At 39.2% G+C, this 23,254-nt stretch overlaps 1 protein-coding gene and 1 long non-coding RNA gene across 10 annotated transcripts in view; one reads left to right on the plus strand and one right to left on the minus strand.

Annotated features, from left to right (window-relative positions):
• LOC135185713 (uncharacterized) overlaps positions 1-22,192 on the plus strand; it is a 26,145-nt gene extending 3,953 nt beyond the window's left edge. The window contains exons 3-7 of the long non-coding RNA XR_010306577.1: positions 4,739-4,891; positions 7,800-12,444; positions 12,792-12,928; positions 13,590-15,323; positions 21,999-22,192. This is a non-coding gene — a long non-coding RNA (uncharacterized LOC135185713). The remainder of the gene's footprint in view (positions 1-4,738; positions 4,892-7,799; positions 12,445-12,791; positions 12,929-13,589; positions 15,324-21,998) is intronic.
• Positions 2,713-23,254, minus strand: part of ITGA6 (integrin subunit alpha 6) — a 45,761-nt gene continuing 25,219 nt past the window's right edge. For 3 of the 9 annotated variants that reach the window (XM_064162614.1, XM_064162681.1, XM_064162690.1), the window contains exons 5-26: positions 22,184-22,315; positions 21,044-21,160; positions 19,894-20,104; positions 19,285-19,478; positions 19,082-19,170; positions 18,259-18,386; positions 16,534-16,623; positions 15,999-16,060; positions 14,484-14,641; positions 13,513-13,671; positions 12,925-13,040; positions 11,911-12,100; positions 11,744-11,827; positions 11,479-11,558; positions 11,264-11,341; positions 11,059-11,161; positions 9,830-10,003; positions 9,003-9,101; positions 8,494-8,604; positions 8,312-8,410; positions 7,843-7,968; positions 2,713-4,790 (exon numbers count right to left, since the gene is read on the minus strand). In XM_064162614.1, the coding sequence (XP_064018684.1) occupies positions 4,632-4,790; positions 7,843-7,968; positions 8,312-8,410; positions 8,494-8,604; positions 9,003-9,101; positions 9,830-10,003; positions 11,059-11,161; positions 11,264-11,341; positions 11,479-11,558; positions 11,744-11,827; positions 11,911-12,100; positions 12,925-13,040; positions 13,513-13,671; positions 14,484-14,641; positions 15,999-16,060; positions 16,534-16,623; positions 18,259-18,386; positions 19,082-19,170; positions 19,285-19,478; positions 19,894-20,104; positions 21,044-21,160; positions 22,184-22,315 (2,759 nt within the window). In that variant the 3' untranslated portion in view covers positions 2,713-4,631. Of the gene's footprint in view, positions 4,791-4,904; positions 6,552-7,842; positions 7,969-8,311; positions 8,411-8,493; positions 8,605-9,002; positions 9,102-9,829; positions 10,004-11,058; positions 11,162-11,263; positions 11,342-11,478; positions 11,559-11,743; positions 11,828-11,910; positions 12,101-12,924; positions 13,041-13,512; positions 13,672-14,483; positions 14,642-15,998; positions 16,061-16,533; positions 16,624-18,258; positions 18,387-19,081; positions 19,171-19,284; positions 19,479-19,893; positions 20,105-21,043; positions 21,161-22,183; positions 22,316-23,254 lie in introns of those variants that run through there. The other 6 variants (XM_064162626.1, XM_064162672.1, XM_064162663.1 and 3 more) reach the window with 6 other exon arrangements.

Consider the following 23,254-nt stretch of genomic DNA (forward strand, 5'->3'; position numbering starts at 1 on the left):
TCTCTGCTGTTGGTCAGCACTAGTTTAAAACGATGCCTACAAGCAGGAAGTTGGGTATTTGTGAGTTGTTGCAGTTTCTTAGGATGGCTCTGGATTGGTGTCTCTCTTATGTTTAATATGTTATTGCCTTGCTGCCTGATGTTGCAACTGAAAAGCATGCCTTAAAAACTGGCCTACTGCCTACGGTTATCTTTAGACAGCAGTCTGAAGCCAAAAGATATGGCCAAGGGTGTAAGAGGATAAATAAGTCATTCCACTTAGTAAGTCAGAGTTTGTTCTCTAATAAACAGTGAGCACTTTTCTCACAGAAAACAAGGCCTTTCAGTATCTGAAGGGGGCCTACAGAAAAGCTGGTGAAGGACTTTTCAGGATGTCAGGGAGTGACAGGACTAGGGGGAATGGAGCAAAGCTGCAGATGGGTAGGTTCAGGCTGGACGTGAGGAGGAAGTTCTTCAGCATGAGAGTGGTGAGAGCCTGGAATGGGTTGCCCAGGGAGGTGGTTAAGGTCAGGCTGGATGGGGCTCTGGGCAGCTTGATTTAGGGTAGAGTGTCCCTGCCCATGGCAGGTGGGTTGGAACTAGATGATCCTTGTGGTCTCTTCCAACCCTGATTCTATGATTCTAAGGCAGGATGAGCACTCACAGAAGTAATAGAATAAAGAATTGTGGGTAATGCAGGGTCTTTGGGGCAGGTATGACCCTGAAAATACGTTGCTTGCAAGCAACCATTGTGGAGAGCTAGAAAATTAAGAAGGAAAGGGGTCTATCTTCCAGACCTTTAGAAAACACAAACTGCAGGTCCCTTTTGCCTGTGTCACATCCTGGCTGTGGACTCCCAGAGTAAGGAATTACTGTGTTTTTCTTGTTAAGATAGCAGCAAGGCTCATGAGGTTACAAAAGGCATGTAGTATTAATTCTGAAAGCACAGCCAGGGAAGACAAACAGATGCCTAAAGATGTCTGTGGAATGGGATTAAAACTGAAGCTTACAGAACCACCATAAATACACAGGTGTGTTGTCGGACAAGCCAGCCAAAGCATGTCCCAGTACTGTTTCTGTATCAGAGCACTGGCTACAAGTTGCCTGCTGGTTTCATCAGTTTCTTTTGGGATTTGCAAAGCAACTCCTGACACTCTCACCTACTGTGTGGTGGGCAAAGTTCCTGCAGTTGTCTCTACACAAGCAGCTTACTAGTTCTGTGTAGTCTGTTTATTTTAGTTCAGATGCCATGCAGTGACAGGTGGGTTCCCCAAATGAGGCATGGTATTTGTGGTGTCACTTGCAACAGCTTCCCTTCACCTCTAACAATTCCTGACACTTGTCCAAGCACCCTGTTCTATCTCTTCCACATATAACTCTGCACAGATAGTTACTGACACTGGGCTGTGAAGGTCGCTTATAGGGGAAGCTTCTCTCAGAAGAGACATCTCCTGTGCTGTGACAGTGAAGGCAGTCTACTACCACTGTATTTATGTACCTTAGGCTATATACACATATATATATATATAGCATGTGTGTACTATCAAATAAAGTACATTAAGGTTATATATGCAAAGTGTACTACTGTGTATAACATATATATTTAGTACTAAATGTGCATAGTTTAAATGAACATACATAAAAATATATTTGTACTTGTGTATATCTTGTGAGCAGCTGCTTAACTGGCCTCCCTGTCTATATTTTTGTCTTGTCCTAGACAAATGTTTGTGGGTGTGGTTATGTGAATGAGAATAGCTGCTTTGAGCCCATGCCTTCTATGTGCTCTGAGTGATCTATCAGCAGTTGCTTGGATGCAACACCAATCACTGGTCTAGCATGTACCCAGAAAAGCCTCGTTTTCAGGCTTTTTTGCAGCAAAAGGTGTTTCTTTTCAGGCAAAGCATCTCAAAAGAATGAGATAAATTACATGTTTTCTGTTGGTGGTTTGTGATTTTTCTGTTTTTTGTGGAGTTAACTCTCAGTATCAAACTTCTTGCACTGCTAAACAGATTAGGACTTCGCATAACTGACATAATTTTGGTGGGATATGTCTGCCCTAGTTAGAGAAACACCTGCCTGGCAGGAAGGCTTGTGGAAGACTGTTGGCATTGCATGTACCCTAGGCAACAAGAGTGAAGTGTGGAGGGAGAGGATAGCTCTACCCTACTGGAGGTGACACTTAGTGCTTTGCCAGAGCCTGCTCTGCTAGGCTCCATGCCTGACTCTTACCAGTGCTTGAGAACTGCTGCAGGCAGCAGGCATCCCGCAAGCATAAGGTAAGTGTGTTACCTCCTGCAGCTGCCATAGCTGCCCCTTAGCATGGGGGAGTGCAGGGAGTGGTTGCTCTCTTCTCTCAGGTGGCCAGCGCCAGAATGAGAGGACACAGCCTCAGGCTGCGCCAGGGGAGATTTAGGCTTGAGGCGAGGAGAAAGTTCTTCACTGAGAGAGTCATTGGACACTGGAATGGGCTGCCCGGGGATGTGGTGGAGTCGCCGTCCCTGGGGCACTTCAAGGCAAGGTTGGACGTGGCACTTGGTGCCATGGTCTAGCCTTGAGCTCTGTGGTAAAGGGTTGGACTTGATGATCTGTGGGGTCTCTTCCAACCCTGATGATACTGTGATACTGAAATAGTTAAAGCTTGCAAATTCCAGCTTGCTTTTCTGGTGAACCTAGTAGAATTAACTTCTGCCTTAGTTAATTATGGCAAGAAATCACTATTTACACAAGGATGTTTAATTAAAAAAGATTTATTTCACCTCTATACAAATATCCACAGGTAATTTCTAATCATGGAATGATGTAGCATTGCTAGCTGGTATAAAAAATGTTTGAGATAAAGGTATACCAGTGACATGACTTATTTTTCAAGAACTTTCAGTTTAATGCTGCTAAGACATTCACGTTATTAGGATGAGGACCACAGTCTGTTTTTAAATCCAAGGCAATTTGTCAAGCTTTTTAGCCCTTGATTAGCTTGGCTTCAGATGCTGCTCTGAGCCTTTCAGGAAGTAAGCTACAATTTTAAAAGCTCAAAAGCAAGTTAGAGCTGAATGTGTTAAGAGTTCATAAAAATCACAGTCACAACATACTGAGTTTGTGGGAGGAAGCCGACTCTATTAAATTAATGCACTTTCTATAATGGCAATTTTTAGGTGGCCACACCTTCCAAGAAGGTATGCTCAAAATTAGTAATAAAAATAAGACACTTGACAACTGCCCTCCTAGCAGATTTTTACCCTATGAGGGGAAAAAAGTACCAAGAGGTTTCTGCATAGTTCAAATTACTAGCAATTAATGTACATACTTTTTGAGCAGAATTGTTTCACATGAAACAAGTGTGAACTAAATCTTCATTCTTAAATAGTACCAATGCTTTAGAACATGGGTAACAAAAGTAAACTCTTTAAATATTTTTATCAGTTATGTTACAATAACTAGATTACTGATAACCACAACATTGTGGTTGTACTTTCATCAACATTCAGGTATTCAAGACAATTCAGTAGTCTCATCGTGAATCAGCTCAGATCCCTGTAGTAGTTAATTTGGGCATTTATAGCCTCCTTCAAGTGCTTTTTAACAGCTGCAGTAGTCAATGCCTTTTGCGAAACACAAAGTCTTTAGGAAGCTGGAAATCTGTTTCCAGAGAACCTCTCACTTTCTTCCAGTAAGTATAAAAGTGTATCTAAAAATACTATTTTTGCTCGGTGTCCAAATCCTTAAACAGTCTGCATTAATACATAAATCATGTTACAAGACCAAATTCCTCCAATATAGCTACAAGTATCAGGGAGAAAAAAAGCCCCTGTACAAATCACTGGAATAAATATTTACATATTTAGAAAGCACTGGCATCTGCAGTGACTTGTTAAAATGCAGTGACCACCTCAGGTCTCACAATCTGAAGTTCAAAAACAGTTTATTTGAAAGTCCAGTTAAGTCTTTGGCCTGACAGTTAGAGACCATGATTTATAACAAAAATAAATACAAAAATGACTGAAATATATATACAAAAAGTACATCTAATATTCAAGCCTCTCTTTAAAAGAAAACAAACCACAAACCTGTGTATATTTGTTTTGAATAAGAATCACACAATCTGATCTTTAAAATGGAGCAAAATGACCTATTGCACATGTAATTTAAGATGATGCTTTTTTCTTAGGGTTAACTACTGCAGCAGGCAAAGTCTGTGAATAAAGTAGATTTGCAGGTCTTCAGATTATACATGAACAAAAGCATGTTAAGGGCACTGTGTGTTTATAGTGGAGTAGGTACTGAGGAAAGGAGAACCTGTCTTGACCTTAACTATGCATTCCTTGCATGGAAGGTGGTTAGGATCACAGGAAAAGGTCTGCTGTTTCTTTTTGTTTTGCATATTTTGCAGAAGAGACCCCAAATCAACACAGTATCTTCTAAAGTGTGAGTTAGTTTTGAATGGGGGGAAGAGGCAGTCTGTAAATGAAATAATGCATGTGAAGTCTGTTGAAGCAATTCTAACTGTGCAAACAAAAGCCTCAACAGAAGTCGTGATGTCTACAATCAAATGGTGAATTTCCATAGTGTTTGTAGGTATACATCCATCAGTATTCCGTTCATTAAAACCTTAACCTCTATCTGAACTCTGTAGATTAAAATAGTCTTTTTTTCCTAAGAATAACTTTCATTTTCATTCCATTTTGTGAACCACTGTTTTGTCTCAAGGTCTTTGCATTCCCCATCTTTGATCTGTCGCTCTTCTCTTCGGATTCTTACAGCATGGTATCGGGGGACACTGTGTTCGTACCTGGAACGCTGGAAGAACCCACACTGGGACAGAGAAGAAAATGGAACACAGTAAGTTGCTGAAGCTGCTGCCAAAGAACTACAATTACAGAAACAATAAATTCTTCCTTCACAGAGATATACAGGTAAGAAAATTGGAAACAAATAGATGTATGCCAAAAATGTGGCAAGTGTAGCTGTAAAAGCGTGAGCCAGCAGGTCTATATCAGCTGTTCCAGCAGCAGTTGAAGACAAACAGCACATTCCACTATGTATGGTAATACAAGACCTTAAAATATTCCTTCCACTAAAGTCTTTCAAGTCTTCTCACTCTGCTATTCATATCATGGGAGAATTTAATGCTATGCAAAGTAGATAGAGTTCAGGAAAGCTGAATCAAAGGTAAGTATGTATCTTCTTCATTGTTTTCCCTCTACAGTGACATGATTTACTTTTTAAAACATAGAGAAATATTTCAAGTTCAAGAAAAGTTACACTAGAGCCTTGTTTTTCAAAGCACCATCTCAACTACAGGCCCTTGGCTGCCTACATATGCATTATTAGAACTTAAGTTTGCCATAGGATAAAAAAATAGACATAACTTGAAATATAGTACAGCAGCTTCTTTGTGCCCTGCAATTTTCTAATCAAAGCCAGTGTAAAATTGGATTGTAAATACTAATTGGACTGAAAATAATTTTCAAACAAAATGGGAGTTATGGCCCACAGTGTCACAAAGATGATGACTGGTCAGACACTTGACTTTACATGCTTATGGGTCACTGACTGTCAAGATTAAGGTTAAAAGATGCTGTCCCATGCAGCTATCATTAAATACTGCTAGATTTCAATTACAGCAACAAAAAAATTACAATGGCAAGGTTTTGTTCACGCTATTTGTGGTGGCAGGTTGTTCAGTTCTAATATTATTTTTAAAAACCCATCAACTTACATGGAATTAAAAAAAATACACAGAGGTGCAGACAGAATCTTCAGCTATCCCTTAGTTAAGATTTCATTAAACATTCTTCTGACATCATTATTTTAGTCAAGAATTCCTCCCCCACACCCTTCCTCCCAAGCACCACTTAGTTAATATAATGTACATGCATGTAATATCTTATTTTGAATAAAGGTTACTAGAAACAAAAAAACATCATGCATCTAGGAGCTCAAGCAAAGAAAAGTGTGTTCCTGGAAAAGTATACTGTAGAATTGAAGGAAAAGAGTTCTTTCCACAGCAATTAAATTCTCTTTATGAAAATCCTTCCATTACAATCAACATGTATCCTTCAGCATGCAGTAAAGGTTAGTAAAGCAAGTGTATGTCATCCACCAGTCTTAGCTTTAAATCTTATCTCTGCAGTAGCAATTACCATCTCTGAAGCTTAAAAAAAATGCTTATACTGTTAAAACATAAATTAAAATAGTAATAATAAAAAACATTGCAAAAATCAATATGTCATCTAAAGAAATAAACCAGAAGCTTTTTAGACCAAGGTAAACACCTGCTTGTTCACGTGCACCCAAGCTGAAAATCTACTGACAGAATGAGCAAGCAAGTACGATAGTTTGAAATCCCCAAGTTAATAGAACAAGTGCAGTAAAAGCTTCACAGTTAGCCACTGCAACCAGAGCATGTGCCACAGCTAAAACTTAAAAAAGTCATCAATTACCAATTACAGTAGTAGATCAATACTATGCATCAGAAGTAAGCCTCTCTTTATCAGATGGCTGAGCATGGATCTCAGCCTTGTGATATGTGGCATCGTAATGATCTTTCTTATTTCGCTTGAAGAAACCACACTACAAGGAAGCAAGGTATTTAGTCATTTTTTTGGTGGACTGGAAGAAATCAAACCTACAACAACTGCTTTAAAAAACTGTGTAAAATATCTTCCTATTATAACTTCACAGGCAAATACAGTAATAGTAGAGCTCAGCTGTTACTATATCTGAGAACTTTGACTGACTTGATAATGTAAAACAGTACAATAACCTGAGGTAAAGAATATTAGAGGCATTTTGATAAATGTAATGCATGTACCAGAAAGGATGTCCATAGCAACTAAAACTGGCTGCAAAGGGCAGAAATAAGTCTATACAGAAGTCTGTTTGTGGATTAGCAAAACCTTAGGGCAGAACAAAAGTGAGTAGAGTCTTGATCTGTACCACACAAGCATTTGTCTTAAACCAATCATGTACCCATCTTTGAAGTAACATTGGTCCTGTGCTATATGTGAAGTTTTGTGTATTTTCATGTGCAGCAAAACACTAGCAGTTATAACCTAACAGCCCACCCAAAGTACTAATTCATCAAGAAAATCTGCAGCAGGGGTATTTATTAGAAAATAAAGGAATTCAGAGCTATCCTCCCCAGCAAAGCTTATTGCTGCAGTTTTTCCAGAAGAAAGTATGCTTCAGACAGGATATTCTTCTTCACCTCTTTCTTAATAACCTTCCACAGTCTAATAACAGCAAATACTAACTGCCTGTGACTGTAATAATAAAAGGACAGCCCTGTTGTACTTGGAACTACAATTAGCTGTAAAAACACCCCAAGTAGTTACAAAAATAGGTACTTGGGTTTTTTTCTTTTGCAAATTGTTAATCTTTTGTGTTATGCACTTATTTACTCCTTTAGGGGTACTGAGGTAAACTAATTCTGTGGCAATTCATCACCACGTTTGGCTATGTATTCTTTCTGTACCTTTTGGTTATTTTAGTCTACTACCAGTTTGCTGGTATTTCTTATGTTCCAAGAACAAAGCCCTACTAAAACATTTGTAGATAGTTCACATCAAGTTTTACACCTAACTGTAGAAGCAGTTAGCTGTATCCACTCATATCAAAGTAACTATGATCTCTGAATGCTGAGGATGTGGAAACAGAAAAATTCCATAACACATCTTCCCATGTAACCATTTTCATTCCAAGTATTATGAAACAGAAACTGATAAAAGGCGGTAAGGGGCAGGTTTGCTCCATTTTGAATTCTGAATACAAACCAAAATATTTAGTCATTTGCTTCATTTGTTTTCTATCTTTTCACAGTTGTAGACTGGAAAATGTAAGATAGCCAGATGAATAAACTCACCTTCCACAGTAAGAGTACTAGCAGCGCGAGCATCAGTATTCCAGCAAAAATTGCCACCGCGATGATCCACCAAGGTACTCCTGTATAAAGTGCTACTGGTTTTGCAGGGAAGACAGTAACGCGGACCTGAGTGACATACAATATGCAAAGAAAGATGGTAAGAGCATTCCAGAAGCATCTGATTTTAATAGCTGCAATTTATACAAGTCTTACCTCTTCCTTAATACAATGGCTTCTCTCTCATTTGCCAAACATTTTTGGAAGAGAAAGACTCTACTGCTATCATTTCAGTATGGTAGTGATTTTTTTTCAATCTGATTAAAGATCAAAATTATTGGGAATTTAAATTCAAAACTCAGTTAAAAAGATAACCCTTTGACCACTTCTGAGTGAACAATTTCTTTTTTCCCAGTCTTTGAGATAAGGTGAAAATATCACAGGGTATGGTTAGCATTAATGTTAAGCCTACCTGAGCAGCTTCGTTTGTGAGTTTAACATTCTTAGCTGCAGCAGGAACACTGACAGAAGCCCGAACAAGAATATCCAGGTAGTTCATTTTGGAGTATTCCTGTTCCAGAATAAAGCACAGATATTAGACACAGAACAGAAAAGAACTCTGACCTCCCAAACTGGCAGGTTAAGAGTACTTACTTCTAAGAAAGTACTGTTCCACAGTCTGGAGCGCAGCACAATGGATGCCTTGCTATCTAAACCCTTCAGGGGACATTTTATGTCCACACAGCGTGCGTTCACATTGCAATCCTGCAACAGAAATATCTGCGTGTAAATAAAAACACATCCTCTCAAATTTAGTGAAATACCCACCACATCCTGCCAACTTCTTGATTAAAAGTTTGATTATATGCATACTTATGTGCAAGAACCAAAATCTGTTTACACTGACAGCAATAGGAAAATGCAGTTAATATGCCATTACCTCTTTATTTTAATGTACGTAACTATGGAGACATTCTTTTGTATGTCTCTCATCTGTAGATTATCTAAATGGTCTACTTTTAAAAGCATTGATACTTGGTTTTAGAGATTAAAAAAACCAAACAAACCTTTTTTTCCCCTCCCTGCCAAAGTCACAAAGAAAAGCCATCTTGCAAGTGCATGGGGAGGTGGTAATTGCCAGATTAGAGTTGCAATATGCTTACCAAGGTCTTGTATTTTCTTTCTGAGAATAAAGAAAGTGTCTTGCCATCTGTAATCTGTTTCTCTGCAACCTCACGTTTCCTTCTTGAGTTTTGGGATTCCTAAAAGGGAAGGGAAAAAGAAAAAAAGTAGTAAGAAGCTGCTTAGTCATTTATCAGATGTACCTCTTAATTCTGACCCAGTACAAGCAGAGAAATTAGCTCAGTTAGTGGTTTCTTGTTGCAAGATCAGCATACAGACATCATTACACACCTGTGAACCCCTGTTTACTTAATTTCTAGAGTCAAGATGCGGTTTTAATGGTAAAAATTAAAACTCCTCCCAAGCAATCTTAAGGTTGTATGAAAACAAAAACTGATGACATCTTGGGGTTCTAGAAAAAAGAAATAATCTTGCTACAGAGGCACAAAGAAGAGCTAACTTAGCTTGAGAAATTCTTTATATCTCATATTTTGTAAGAATGAACATTTAATTGCAAACCCTTTAAGAAAGTACATGGAGTGAAATATATGGGGAAATGTTTACTGCTGTTTGTTGTTTTCCATGTAAGAACTTGATCAGATCTCAGTAATGCTGACAAAATCCATTAATCAGTAACTTCATACTTTAAGAGCATGAGATAAAAACACCCCTGGCAAAAACAGTCACAGGGCTTCTATCCTTCAGCATGTTATCCTCAGTAGCTGTTACAGTGTCTCTTAATAAGCTTAGCTTGTGAGATGCTTAAGACAAAATCCTTTCCGAGACAAGCTCTTGTGTCTTACCATCACATGCTGCAGTGCTTTCATATTGTGCTAATTAATCATCAACAGAGGACAGGGTAACGTACCGCAAGGTGCAGACTGTTGATTTCACTCTCAGGTTGACAGGAGACTTTCTCCAAATCTTTGGAATCTATGCTCATTAAATAAAGAAGCCATTTGCCATTACTAATCTCTTTTGGCCACTGGATGTCCAGCGAAGCAGTACCAAATGTTTTCAGTGGTCTGCCCAGGTTAGTTACCTGTTAAAATAAACATTCTTTAAACTGTGAAATACCATATAAAGGAATTTTCTTCTTGATCAGAAGTGTTATTTAAGCATGCAGCTAACAGGAAATTTAAGAGCAGATGAAAGACAGTGGAAACAGTATAAAGATAAAGCATGTACCAAAACTAGCACACTTGGATAGCAAGTACATAGAGTTAAAAGATACAAGGATTAAAATTCCCTGATCTTTAGGCTGTTTACTCTTAGAAATTTATCTTCATGTGAAACAACAAGAACTCTAGTTTGGCGAAATTGTTCCATTACAGAACAGGCCAATTGCAAGTTAATGAGGAATTCTGACACAGGATAACCAGTTCTTGCTCCATAATTCTGGAAGTTGTTTGCTCAGCTTAATTTTCACTCTCTTAGTGTTACTGTTCATAATGTCATAATACCTGTGTGTAGGTAGAGGAAAGTGAAGAATTGACAGAAATTATTTTCAGTCTAAACAAACTACTATGTACAAAGACAGCAGAGCTTGCAGTAATGGTGTAGAAAAAGCAGCTCTCTTGTTGATAAAAGTTTTTACAGAATCAAAATACTCTCTCCTAGCCATGTCCTTGCTTACTTATTAGGCAGAAGACCAAAAGAGTGAAATAGATCCATGCATTCACAGTAGCCCCCACAGTGTCTACTTGTGCCTGCTCAATCCTGCATGCAGTGAATACATGTGCTTGCTGTCTGTATGCACCAGCTAACACCTGGGCGCACCACAGTTAGGGCACTGGAATTGTTTCCCACCTGCAACAGGGTTTGATGCCTGCACAACTGCAGGTGAATGAACTGCTGAAAACAACCAAACACAGCCAGCTTCAGGCCACTTCAACAAAATGTACTGATAAAACATCTAAGCCCAAAAGAACTGTCTTCTGCAGTCAGATTGTGTGATGTTCTGATCAGGAAGTCAGGATTTTGGGACAACAAAAGCTAATTTTAAATCCAGCAACTTTTCCAAGTGTTTATATGCATAAGGAGAGAAGCTGTTTCTTTGATTAAAAGCAGCCAGTGGCATAAATGTAAATTACTCACTCTGAATTCATACTCTATGAGGTTTCCAATATTGTCTTCAGATTTCATAGCACTCTCACCAACGATCTTGCCTCCAAAATACACCTGAGATGGCTTAGCAACTCTGTTCAGGTGGGGGTGGAGAGAAGAAGAATGAGATTTTTAATGAAGTCTGCAGTGAAACTGTCATCCCCAGCCCCCCACTTGTTATGCTATCAACACTTACCCGGTGAGTGATAAAAGCAATTCAAGAACCACTTTAGCACTAGCTGTAATTGGAGTTGAATTAACTTGAGTGCTTGTCCTACAATGGAAATGAAACGATGCTGGCTTTAGCAGTTTTCATCTTAGCATTAAATCGCTTGTGAATGGAACAAATTAGTTTCAAAATGTTTACAGCTGCCTATAAAAACAGAGTGTATGCACACACAGAAAACTTACGTTTCCAACTTCAGAGTAACGTCCAAGTCTGTTGTATCAACATTAACTTTAGTGGTACTTAAGATGAGATAAAAGGTTACCTAGACAAAGAAGAGTATGTAAGCATTTAATAAGAACTGTATTAATAGAAACAGTATTATAGAAATAACACTGTCATGTTCTAGTACTAAGAAGACAGACCTAAATCGAATTTCCAATTATGACACACAAAATTAGGACCACTGCACTCAGGAATCAGATTTTACAAACCTGAGGTGCAACTTACATTGGAATTTCTTTTAAAAGGATTTCCAAGTTCACACTCCGCTTGAGAACCATTTTGGTTAGCGCTACACGTTAGCTGTTTCTCCTGATAAAACAAAATACATTTAAAAGTGAAAATGTGCTGAAAAAAAAATTTAATTGACTATTTTTTCTCTTAAAAATACTTACAGGATAACCCTTCATCTCCCTGAATGCAGAATATGTCAAACTGTCTGGAAAAGTGGCAATGAGTTTAGCTTCATATGCATCTTCACCGTCTTTTTGTGGATTTTTAGTATCAGATGGATTGTTTGTCACTGTTATCTCCAGGGCAATATCTTTCTGATCTTTCAGAACCAGCACTGGCATGCCATTTTCACTACAGAAACAGTGCACAGAGAAGGTGTGTGCATTAGCAAAACAAATGTGCATAGAAGTTTGCTGCTTCTTATGGTTTACCCACATCTAGTTCCCTCTATTAGATAAGAATCTCTGGAAGATAATGAACACCTCAGTGGTCATAGGCTTTTTTTTTCCTAGACCAGTACTTCATCTGAGATACTCCTCAGGGCATCAAGAGTTTACAGTATTTCTGAAGCAGTGCTTGTATCTGGCTGTGTTTCACAGTGATTAGTTTTTCACTGACTGTCTCTATTGTAAAGCAGAGATTTGGCTTTAGCTTCCGAGTCAAGCTGTGGCACTTGCCAAAGGTGGCTGGTGACGGTAAGTAGGCGTACTTCCTTCTGTTGGGTTTACACCTCTCATTTTCACTGGCTCTCCAGGGAGGAGGGGTGCAGTGGGGTGTTCAGTCTGTGGAATGTTGTCTGTTCACTTCTCTCTAACTTCGTATCTTGGGCTACTATAATAGACCATTTGCAGTCAAATTTAATCTCTGAAATAGTTAAGTTTCACACAAAATTTACTGCAAGACTGGCTTACAATCTCTTTTCTCTGGGAATCAGAAACATTTTTCTAACTCTTAGCCCACAGTTGTGGCCGCTTGTATCCATGTGACTACCACCACACTTCTAAAGCTCGTTCCCACTCCCTGTCTTTCCTCACCCAAACAGATTGGTGCTATTACACAGGACTCTCTGTTGGCCAGACTAACAACAAAGCTGCTGTCTCCTAGAACCCCTCCTAAATGTTCTTTCAAGCACTTAATAATAATTTGGACTTATCAATGAGTCAATCAAAGCTTACATGGGTAAGTAAGTAAACCTGTCTTCGTTTCCTTCTCTACTGCAAAACCGGTACTGAAGTTTCAGATTACTGTGGCATTCGTTGTCTTCTCCACATCCTTCTTTTAAGAACTCCACCTAAAGAAAACCAAAGCATTTTCACTGCATGCCCCAGAATAGCTTAAAACAAGGTTTCTGGTGTCTAATGCATAAAGCATCTACAGAGAACTCAGAGGCACTTTCCTGGATAGAGTAAGATTCTAACCTGACTCTCACTTCTTGCCTACCAAGATGGTTTTTCTTTACCAGACATCGCCCTTAATGCTGATAATTTAGGATGTTAAATGTAACTAAGAGGCAGAGTTAGATAACTCTAAATGAGAAGTATACTTCTAATGAGGAAAAACGTCCTTAAGTGTGATATTCCAGGATGGTTACAAAGAAGAAACACAGGATCTAGTTTCACAACATTTTGTAACAAGTTGATAACAAAATATAAAATAATATAACCCAGTAGTTACAAGTCCAGTGCCACCCCAGTTATTTCGTTTCAGCTCTCTACAGGCTTTGAAATTCAATGGTGTATCAAAGTGTGAGCTCAAGTACTTACTTTTGTGGTCTTTGTTTCAGATTCGTTTGAATTGAGAATTGGTATAAGGTCTGGAAGTGCTCTCTCTTTTCTTACAGGCAGTGTGCCGGACTCCAGGCCAGCGATTTTAACACTGACTGATACTGGGATGGGGCGCAGCTTATCTTTAATTTTTTCTGGCTGAAATATTTCAAGTGGCATAGTTAGTGTGCAGTGCAGAGAAGGAAAGCCAACATAAAACTAGCATTTGGTGCACCATTAGAGCAAGTAGTAAAGCAAAATATTTTCTACCACATTTTGCAGCATTAGAACTATTCACTATACAGAAGTAAGAACATAAGGAGCACAGCCCTACTGTCTGTTTTTCTTTCTGGCTCCCCAGTCTGATGATTTCTGTCACTGTTAGGAATTCTTAGGAAGAACAACAGATGGTAACTAAGGCAAGTGAAATGCACACTACAACAGCACAGTAAGTCCCTATTGCATTAAGTTCAAGCTTTTCAATTTGCTGTAGTCCAGAGCAACCTTGGAGGCTGACTCACTGCTGCTGAGCAACAGACAGAATTTGTTCAGCTCCTGGAGCACTGCCACCTTGGAGTGCCAGTTTAACAGCCAAGTCAGAGAGCACATAGACCAAGCTTTCTTGTCCTGCCCTTCTGAAACATGTGGGTTGTAGTTCTTTTCCTAGCCAGTCACACCATTAAATTCTGTAACAATTACTTCTGTTCAAAACAGCTCTGCATTTTCAGTATTTATTCTAGATCAGTTCAGCTCTACTGACTGCAAGAGCATGCTGTAGTGGCTGCAGTCTGTAAGAAACGCAACAGGAGGCAGCATCAGGCATGCAGGGAATAATGAGGTACTACTGAACTATGGCTGGTTTGGAATTTTGAAGCTTTATATTACATGTGACATAGATCTTATACAATGAGGCTGAGAAAAAGAAAATGCTTTTAACGGGATCTAAACTAAATAAAAATATTCTTTCTTACCTGCAGTACAAGCTTGGTTGTCACACACTCTTTTGAGTTCTGTCCCCTTAGGGTTGTACTTGCAGTGAACTGATCAGACAGGTGGTCTCTAAACTGCACCCTGGATGGCAGGCCTAACTGCCTCCTCTCATTTTCTGCTTCAAAGGTATAGTTGATCTCTGTATGAAGAAGTAAAGTAGGTCACTATTAAAAAGAACTCTTGTTTTATTAAAAAGAACTTTCTTTTCTCCATGCATGACCTTACAATGTTGTTCTAGAAGACTGCTTCAGGCAGTGCTGGGCATCACAAACTGCTTCCGGTTCTTTCCAAAACTTTCTCTACCTGCCAGTTTTGGCCCTCTCCAGTTCAGGGCCAGCCACACTGTGCATTCATCTGAAGCAAACTTCGAAACCAGATCTTTTTATTCCCAAAAGTACCCCATGACTTTTCCAGCATCCAGAGCTGGCTGGAGGGGCTGTTAATTGCTGCTGTGCAGCCAGCAGAAAGCTGAGACAGGACTCTGTAGAACACTCCTGGCTGAGCTGCCCTTGATTTCTGTCACAAGGGCACCTAAGCAGCCATCAAAACTTTGAGGTCAAGGTATGCTGTTAATTTTAACACTGAAAGCAAGAGTATGACCAAAGCTTTTCAGTTGTATGCTGAAGCATGTTTTGCTAGACCTAAACTGTGCAATATTTTAATTATCTCTGTATTCACCAAGCTAATTCAATGTTGCAGCAAGCCTGCCAGTCCTCAGGAGCATACAGTGGAACACATGTGAGTCACCTCCTGAATGCCTAAAGCACCTGACCTGTTGAAGGACCAGGACCTTACTCAGACACTTCCTATGGATTTTACAGGTAACTAAGAAACTCAAGACAACGTGGCAGGAGAAGGAGGTTTGAGCTTACAATTATTCTCAACTCCTTTCAAAATCCTAAGCAGTTTTCTGAGGTGTAGTAACAGCAGCCTTGGAACTAAAGCAAAAGAGGAGACATGAAAAACTAATGCTTAACAGTTTTGACTATACTTATGGCACAGTTTTCCAGGATCCTGTTAACACCAAAAAAAAAATGCATTTCAGCTACTGCTTGCCACAGACCCATTTCATGAATGCAGAAAGCTGTTTTATAAAGGTAAGTCCCCAATTAGAAATAATGCTTACTAATGATCTATAAAATGGCAGTTTAGAAATTTTGTCCAAAGCAGCAGTAAGAGGCAAAATGGTTTGGGTTTGTATAGCAGCCATTTGCTCACAGACAGTTACAGAAACAAGAAAGCTTCAGTTCAGTCTGTCACCTACAGAACTCACGAACACAGCAGAGTGGATCTAAATACACATTATGTACAGAGAGTGCAACAGGTGATCTGCTTTAGTACTGAGTCACGTTTTAAATGCGACAGGCACAGTCTGAAATGAGTCACTTAGAGTACTATTCTTCCATCATATGATCTAAAGGGAAAAAACCTCCAGAAGACACAAGCAAAAAAACAAGCCACAGGACAGATCAAACATATTTATCTTCAAAACTTACTTATTCTTGGATTTAAGTCACTGGGGTTTGCAGTGTATTGAAAACATGCTTTCACATCCAGCCTGTAAAAAGAGCCAAGACATATTAACTTCAAGGCATAGTCCAACAGACAGTTCATTGATTGATAAGAGCAGTCTTAGGACTGTGGCTTTCATGCTAGAACAGTAATTTGCTGCTTAGTGAGCTGAATTGCAAAGAAAAAATGGTTAATAAGCAATTGGAAAAACTCTTTCCTGTCATTTGCTTTTACTCATGCGAAAGCTGTCCAAGTTAAGATACCTACAAGCACTGAAAATCTTAAAGTGGAAAACTGCCACTCCTTTTCAAAAGTGGCATTCCAACCAGGACATGCTGCACACTGACTTCAGCACAGCAGTCACAGCCAATGCAGGAAGTCAAAATGCTCACTTGCAGTTTGCTTAACCTGCATGACTGTCATATCCCTTCACTTTAACATCAGCACCCACTGAAAGAATTTTGGTAACAGAACTCTCTACACCAAGGCTTCCAACATTATCATTTCTTTAAAGTTTACCATATTTTACTAGGGTCTTCAGAGTTCTTTAGATCAATTCTGTCAGGCTGGACTGTAATGCTTCTTCTGATGCTTATCACAGGCCGAGATCTTCATTTGGGTGAAAAATGGGGAAGGGAAAAAAAAAGGTCAAAAAAAGGAACAAAGTTTCAGTTAATCTTAATTAAACAATTCATTCAGATGTCCTCCACACTCTCACTTATTTGCAACGAAGGCACCCCAAGAAATATGGAGTTGGGATTTGGTAGTGGTTAGAAACCAATGAGAACTACTTAAAGCTAAGCAAAGCAAGTCACGAAAACCCAAGTACATTAATGTGATGTTGTGGCTGTCATTTTATACACATACAAAAAAAAACAGAAAATCAAAGCAATGGTTCCCATTCCAGCAGTAACTCATTATATGTAGGTACTAAAAGTTCATTCACATTCATGTTCACAACAGCTTTGATGCAGAGCCTGAGTGGGTGTGGAAAACATTTTCCTTTTCTGATTCTTCAGCATGCAGGCTGTAGCCATAATTCAGCCTGGCTTCTCCTTTCTCTTCCTTTTTGGAAGGGGTAAGAAACATGAACAGATGAACGAGCATCATAGCATCTAAGGGTTGTTTAAAATGGTTGCTGAGCCTCCTTTTCTAGCAAATGTCTTTTAACCAGGCCAGCCTTTTTCACTTTGTCCCTAAAAAGGGGTTTTGTTCTCATCTTTGTAATGTTTTTATACTGCCCTTACCAGCAAATGATTAAAGCTCCTTTTGAGTAAGGCACAACTCTTAATCTAATAACCAATATCCCCTCCACCTACTCTGTTCTATTCCACAAGCAGTATGTGATGCTTTTGTTGGGAGCTGTTTCAGTGCATATATATATTCAGTGTACTGTACACAGATAGTACACATCTCAGAGATGGGATCATCAGAAAATTGCAGGAGAGGTCGTTTTGCCTGAATGATACAGTTGTTCTCAGCCGCAAAATCAAGATCACCAGTTTTGGAGTCTCTGCTCCTTCAAAGACCTGAGCTTGATGCAGTGTTCACAGCTCTGATGAGGAGACAGTGTTTTTCCTGCTCGTTACTAGTAATTCAACTCAGAGGTACATTTAACAGGAAAAAAAAAACAGAGATCTACTCAAGACTGTGACCTCATCCTTAAGTAAGGCATGTGCTACAGAAATCCAAAAGGATCCTATCTGCAGGGCTTCCTCATGGCTGTTTTGCCACTCCACAGTAACCTCAGCAAGGCTGTGTGCCTCACAGCTTTTGGACCCTCAGCTACAAGAGAGGTGATTGGTTTTGTTTGGTTATCTTCAAAAAGCAGGATTAGATTTATGTAACAGCAGCAAACAAAAGCTCTAGCAGATAGATCAATTAATTACTTCTTTCCTAAGGCAAAAGAATTACTTACCACTCTTAGATGTCCATCAAAGGACATGGGATCCAAGTGAGTTACCACAGGACAAACAAGGGCACAAACACACTACACACATCAGCACTGCACAGTAACTTCACATTTATCCTCTCGTTATGTCTTGATTGTAAGGCATCTTCCCAATGGGAAGAGGGGAAGTAACAAATCAATTGATAGAATTTTCCTCCTCCAGAATTTCCAGCTTCTTGAAGGAAAAATCCATGCCAGGGCAAACAGATTTTTTGGTACTTCTAAGCAATTTGTTTGTAAAAAACTAATCCCAAAACTCTGGGTTTATACAGTGACAGTTCTGTATACAATACCTGAAAACAGATACAGAGTCTGAAAGAGAACCAACAGCAATATCAGGGTAGGAATTTTTATCCAGGTCCATGTTTCCAGCAATAGAGTAGCCAAAGAAATTAGTGCCTGTTTTTTCACCATCAAGAATCTAAAGAGCAAACAGATTGAGGGAATTCAGATGTTTAAAAGCTATAAAAGTGAAGTAACAAATGAGCATTTTTATTTGTGTCCAGAAAGAGAGACAAGATATGAAGAAATTGGACCTCTGTGCTGAGGTGTCACTCAAGTGCCAAAATTATTTGCTTTTCTTCCAATAAATTACTGTTTTGCACAGAAATGTTACCTAGAATTATCTTTATTTATAGTAGTTATGCACTACAGCCACTTGAAACAAAAAGCCATCTAGAAAGTATTCTGACAGTATTCTAGGAAGGGTAATCAAGTTCCATTCTCACCTGGCAAACTGAGCAGTCCTCAAGAGGAGAAAAAAAAAGCTATATATTTTGTTGTTTCAAAAGGTGAGGTAGTCATAGGAAGAAGAATAACCCAAAATTTTCAAATCCTGAAATTTCTTTCAAAACACCAAAACTGAAATATCTACATGCCTCCTTTCTGCATGTTGTTAGTGACAAATGACTGTTTCGGAAAGAAAAATGTGCGTTAAAGTCGGTAATTAATTCTTACCGTTTCTGGTCAGCAACGCAATCTTCAAAGGGTTTTGTCACTTTTTCTTACCTACACCCACTACCTGCTACTGTTAAGGAAAGGGAGAAGAGGGACTGGCCTGTCGTTCCTTTAGTTTTGTGCAAGGCTCATTATATATAGTCAAGTGTTTTTCATTACCTGTGCTGGTTTTTCAATGATTCCATGCTTGGATCCGTGATAAATGTACACTTTGCCGTAGCCATCATATGGAGCCCCTACGGCAATATCTGTTGAAAAGAGGTCACAACATCCACAGTTATTCTTAGTCTTTCTGCAGCTTGCAATTGTAAGGGGAAGATGTTCCAGGTCTTGTATTTTAACTGTAATCGTTTTTCACTCACCTGGGTATCCATCCTGATTTATGTCCCCAACATTTTCAACTGCAAGCCCAAACATGGAGTCAGTGGTTCCATTTAAGCGAATAGGTTTTACTCCTTCCCATCTGCCCTGACGGTTAATGTAGACGTACACAGCACCACCAATATCTCCACTTCTGTCAAAATACTGTGGGGCTCCAACAACAATGTCTTGCCATCTTAGAATTAAAGGGGGAAAAAAAGCAGTGTTTTTAGAGAAGAACTGTGAAAAATAACTGATGAGACTACGGTCTGAAAGTCATTTGGCCAAAGAGTTACAAAGTAAATTACATTAAACTGGTTGAGCAACAACAGTGCCACGGATACTACGTAGCAATTTATATTCTCTCTATGACATACACATCTTTACCTGAGATTTGTTTCTTCATAGTTTAAATAAAGCTCTTTTCTATAACAAGAAATATAGCCTGTGCCCTGACTAGTTCTCTGAGATGTTCGCCATTTCCTACAGCCAGACACAGACCAGAAGATGAATTTGGCCTTCCTTGTATTGCTAATGTGAAAACCAAAGCAGAAATAATCCAGGCTGCCATCTGTCATTATACAGGCAGCAGGCATTAAGCAAGGCCATACCCATCACTGTTGAGATCCACAACAGCAACATCATAGCCAAAAGAGGAGGCCAGCCCTTCTCCTTCAAACATGTGCTCCAGTGAAAGCGCTCGCTGATTCTTCTCTTTTTTCAGTAAAACAACTGCTCCACTGTGATTAGCTCTTGGGGCACCAGACACAAAAGTCATCTCGTCTTGGGAGACAATTCCTTTACCAGAGTCCAAAGAGAAACCTTTTAACAGAGAAGGAAATAAAATATGAACAAACTAACAGCTCATCCTGTTAATAGGAAAATTACATTCCTCTACTATATTAAAGTGGTATATTGGATAGAAGTTTTGTCTAAACCACCACAATGCACTGGGAACCTTCCATTTCTCTTTGGACTCTTGAATGCATGTTTACAAGCCTACACTCCTCCACACATTGAAGTATTTCCTCTAAAAATGTGTTTCATCATTGCTTACCCGGATCAGGATACCAAATAGGAGATCATTTTTAAACATACCAGCATTGCACCTTACCACTTGAATATAGCTCGAGTGTTTCACCTCTGGCAAAACTGTTCAAGGCTTCCCAAGTACAAACCAGTGTCATTCCATTGCAGACATGCAAATGTACCCCACAGGCAGAGCGTCCACATGAGTGATGTGTGCAGCAGAGTGTTTGAGAATCACATCACATAGTAATGGTGAAATTGGCAACTTAGATTTAATGCAGCCCTAAAGGACATGTTCAAATTAATTTAGTCTTGGGTATTCTTTATAAAAGTCAATACCATTTAGTACAGATGAAAAACTGAATTAAAGGAATGCACTGCATATACCAACATAGCCAATAAAGGCCACAGAAGAAAACTGGCAGCAGAGACAAATCCTTCTGAGACACTTCACCACTACTACGAAAACTCTCAACTGCAGCAATTCACAATGAGATAGTTTCAGGCAGTCCCACTGTGTGGAGGGAAGAGAAGGTTTGGAGAAATGCAAGACAAATCAGATGCTTCTCTGAAGTCACATTATTTTGCAGGCTCCTCTTCCTCTGAATCCCTGTTTTTACATGCATTTACTTGCAATGTATTTGAGATGAAGGGGGATGGGAGGGAGAGGATCATGTCAAAGGTCTGGAGAGCATGTCTGAACAGATGCTGCCACCTTAAGTGGTCACAAACCTAAGTAGCTATTCATCATTACATCCACCGATTTGTCCACTTGTATGCCAGGAGGCAATGTTTTGTATACAAACTGATCTGGATGACTATCAGATACAGCTGTCAAAAACAGAAGACCTGTACACGAGTGAAAGATTGAAGACAAAAAAAAACAGTAGTTAAGCGATGCCATGGTTATTTACTGTCCACGTGAGGGAACAGCAATGTCAGCAAACAGCAGGCTTGCCTGGAAGCGGTTTTGGCTGTGACAAAACACAGGCAACCTTTACATTAGGAGAAAAACACATTTGTTATGAAACTGCAAAAAGTTGGTGTTACTCTGTTCACAGCAAAAGGTTCCTCCACCTCATCTCTCACCTTACCAACTCTTACTCACCAGCAAAGGCTACCAGTTTGTCTTTTTCTAACCTAAGATTTTTTTTTACTGCTATTTAACAGTTTTTGTTCTACTTCTTTTAACAAATCTGTAGTTCTAAGTTGTCTCTCTTTTACTCGTTTTTGCACTAGAACATAAAGGCTCTTTACACTTGACGCCTTTCCAAAAACACAGTGTAGCCTTGTCTCTGCAATCTCAAAGGTGTATGGTAACATGCACTGGCCTAAGGACCTATTTCTGCTTTCCTGTGCATACAAAGTGTTAGAAACTCACCTCCTTCCCCACACAAACTCACTTAAACACTACTCATATTATGGTATTTTAAAGGCCTCTAAAAAGTCCACCAGAGTTTAAAAGCTTTAAGAATACAAAACTGGCACTCACCTACCAGGAGAGAGAAATGGCAGTCTTAACAATTACATCCAGAAATTCAAATGCTGATAAACCTGATAACACATGGCAGAGACCTTCTGACTAAGGACTACAGGTCCATAAGCTGTACTTAACAAGTTATTATTACCACTCCCTAAGTATCTGCAGGTCCTCATAATAGCTTTTATATCTCTCATTATATTACAGCTCTTTCAGGTACCTCGGCAGAGTATCATCTTACACTTAAACCAGCCCAAAAACGTGGAGGGAGATGCGAGTCGTTCTAATGCGTTACAGGATCCACCAATGCTTCCATTTCATAGCAGTGCAGCAGGCTGGGATCACAAGTTTTAAGAAACCTGAAGAAGTTTAGCATATATACTTAATCCTACCTAAGTAACTGTTAGCAGGAACAGGAACTAGATTCTTATCTTGGCGGCTCTCATCACCAACTTCATAAGGCCCATCATCAAAGATACCCAGATCATAAAATGTCTGGTTCTTTTGCTCTGCACGAACCACCCCTGAGGAAATGAAATGATAAAATAAAAGCAAATGAATGGTAAGAAAGAAAAAAAACAACAGATAAATGGTTCCAAACTAACATTCATTATGATGAATGAGACAGTGACTGCTGTGTGAGACTGGCAGAGTAATGCACTGAGTGAAAGTGTTTTCAGAAGGCAATGAAATTCTCTGTGCCAGAACCTCCACTTTACAGAGGCCATGCAATGATTCCAACAATATGGAATACTAAGAATGTCCTCAACAAAAAAATGGGACTAACTTGGTCAGAAACCACCCTCATCCCACAGTTCTTAACCTTATAAAGTTAGCCTGTCTTTAAAAGAGGTGATACAAAAGAGGGCTACAAATAAACTGTTCAACTGTTACAAACACCAGTGGTACAGTTAGAAAACACTGTTTAAGAGAAGAGATACTATTGTTCAATAAAATGTTCCTCCCTGTTATCAACAGGCACATTTAACATTTTGGCAAGCATAAACATGTTCTTCTGTGAGATACAAGTATTTTGTGGCTGAGATGCAACTAAAGCAAAGCAGCATCTGAACTCGGTATGCTGTTCCAGCTTGGCCAGATTTGGCTGATAGATCCATGGAAGATTAAAGTTTTCACTAAAGCATGCCTTGTGCCAGAACTTAACCCGAAAGATTTTGCATGGTTCACATAGCAGGCACAGGTGTACAAGGGGAAAAAATGTAATGGTTTGAGGATCAGATGTTCTAAAGAGGGAAGTATTTACAGCTGTTGGTGTAATGAAGTGCAGTGGGAACAAATCACAGAGACAGAGCTGGCCATTTAGATGCTTCTCAGTATAAAGTAACTGAGAAAGTCCATGGGTTTTGTCCCTTAAGGCTTGGAGAATACCTCCTAGATAATAGAGTACTTAGCTCTTAGGCAGATTATGCATGGAATTTTATGTGAATGTCCACGAATTTAGA

Source organism: Pogoniulus pusillus, chromosome 2 (genome assembly GCF_015220805.1).
Source record: "Pogoniulus pusillus isolate bPogPus1 chromosome 2, bPogPus1.pri, whole genome shotgun sequence".
NCBI lineage: Eukaryota > Metazoa > Chordata > Aves > Piciformes > Lybiidae > Pogoniulus > Pogoniulus pusillus.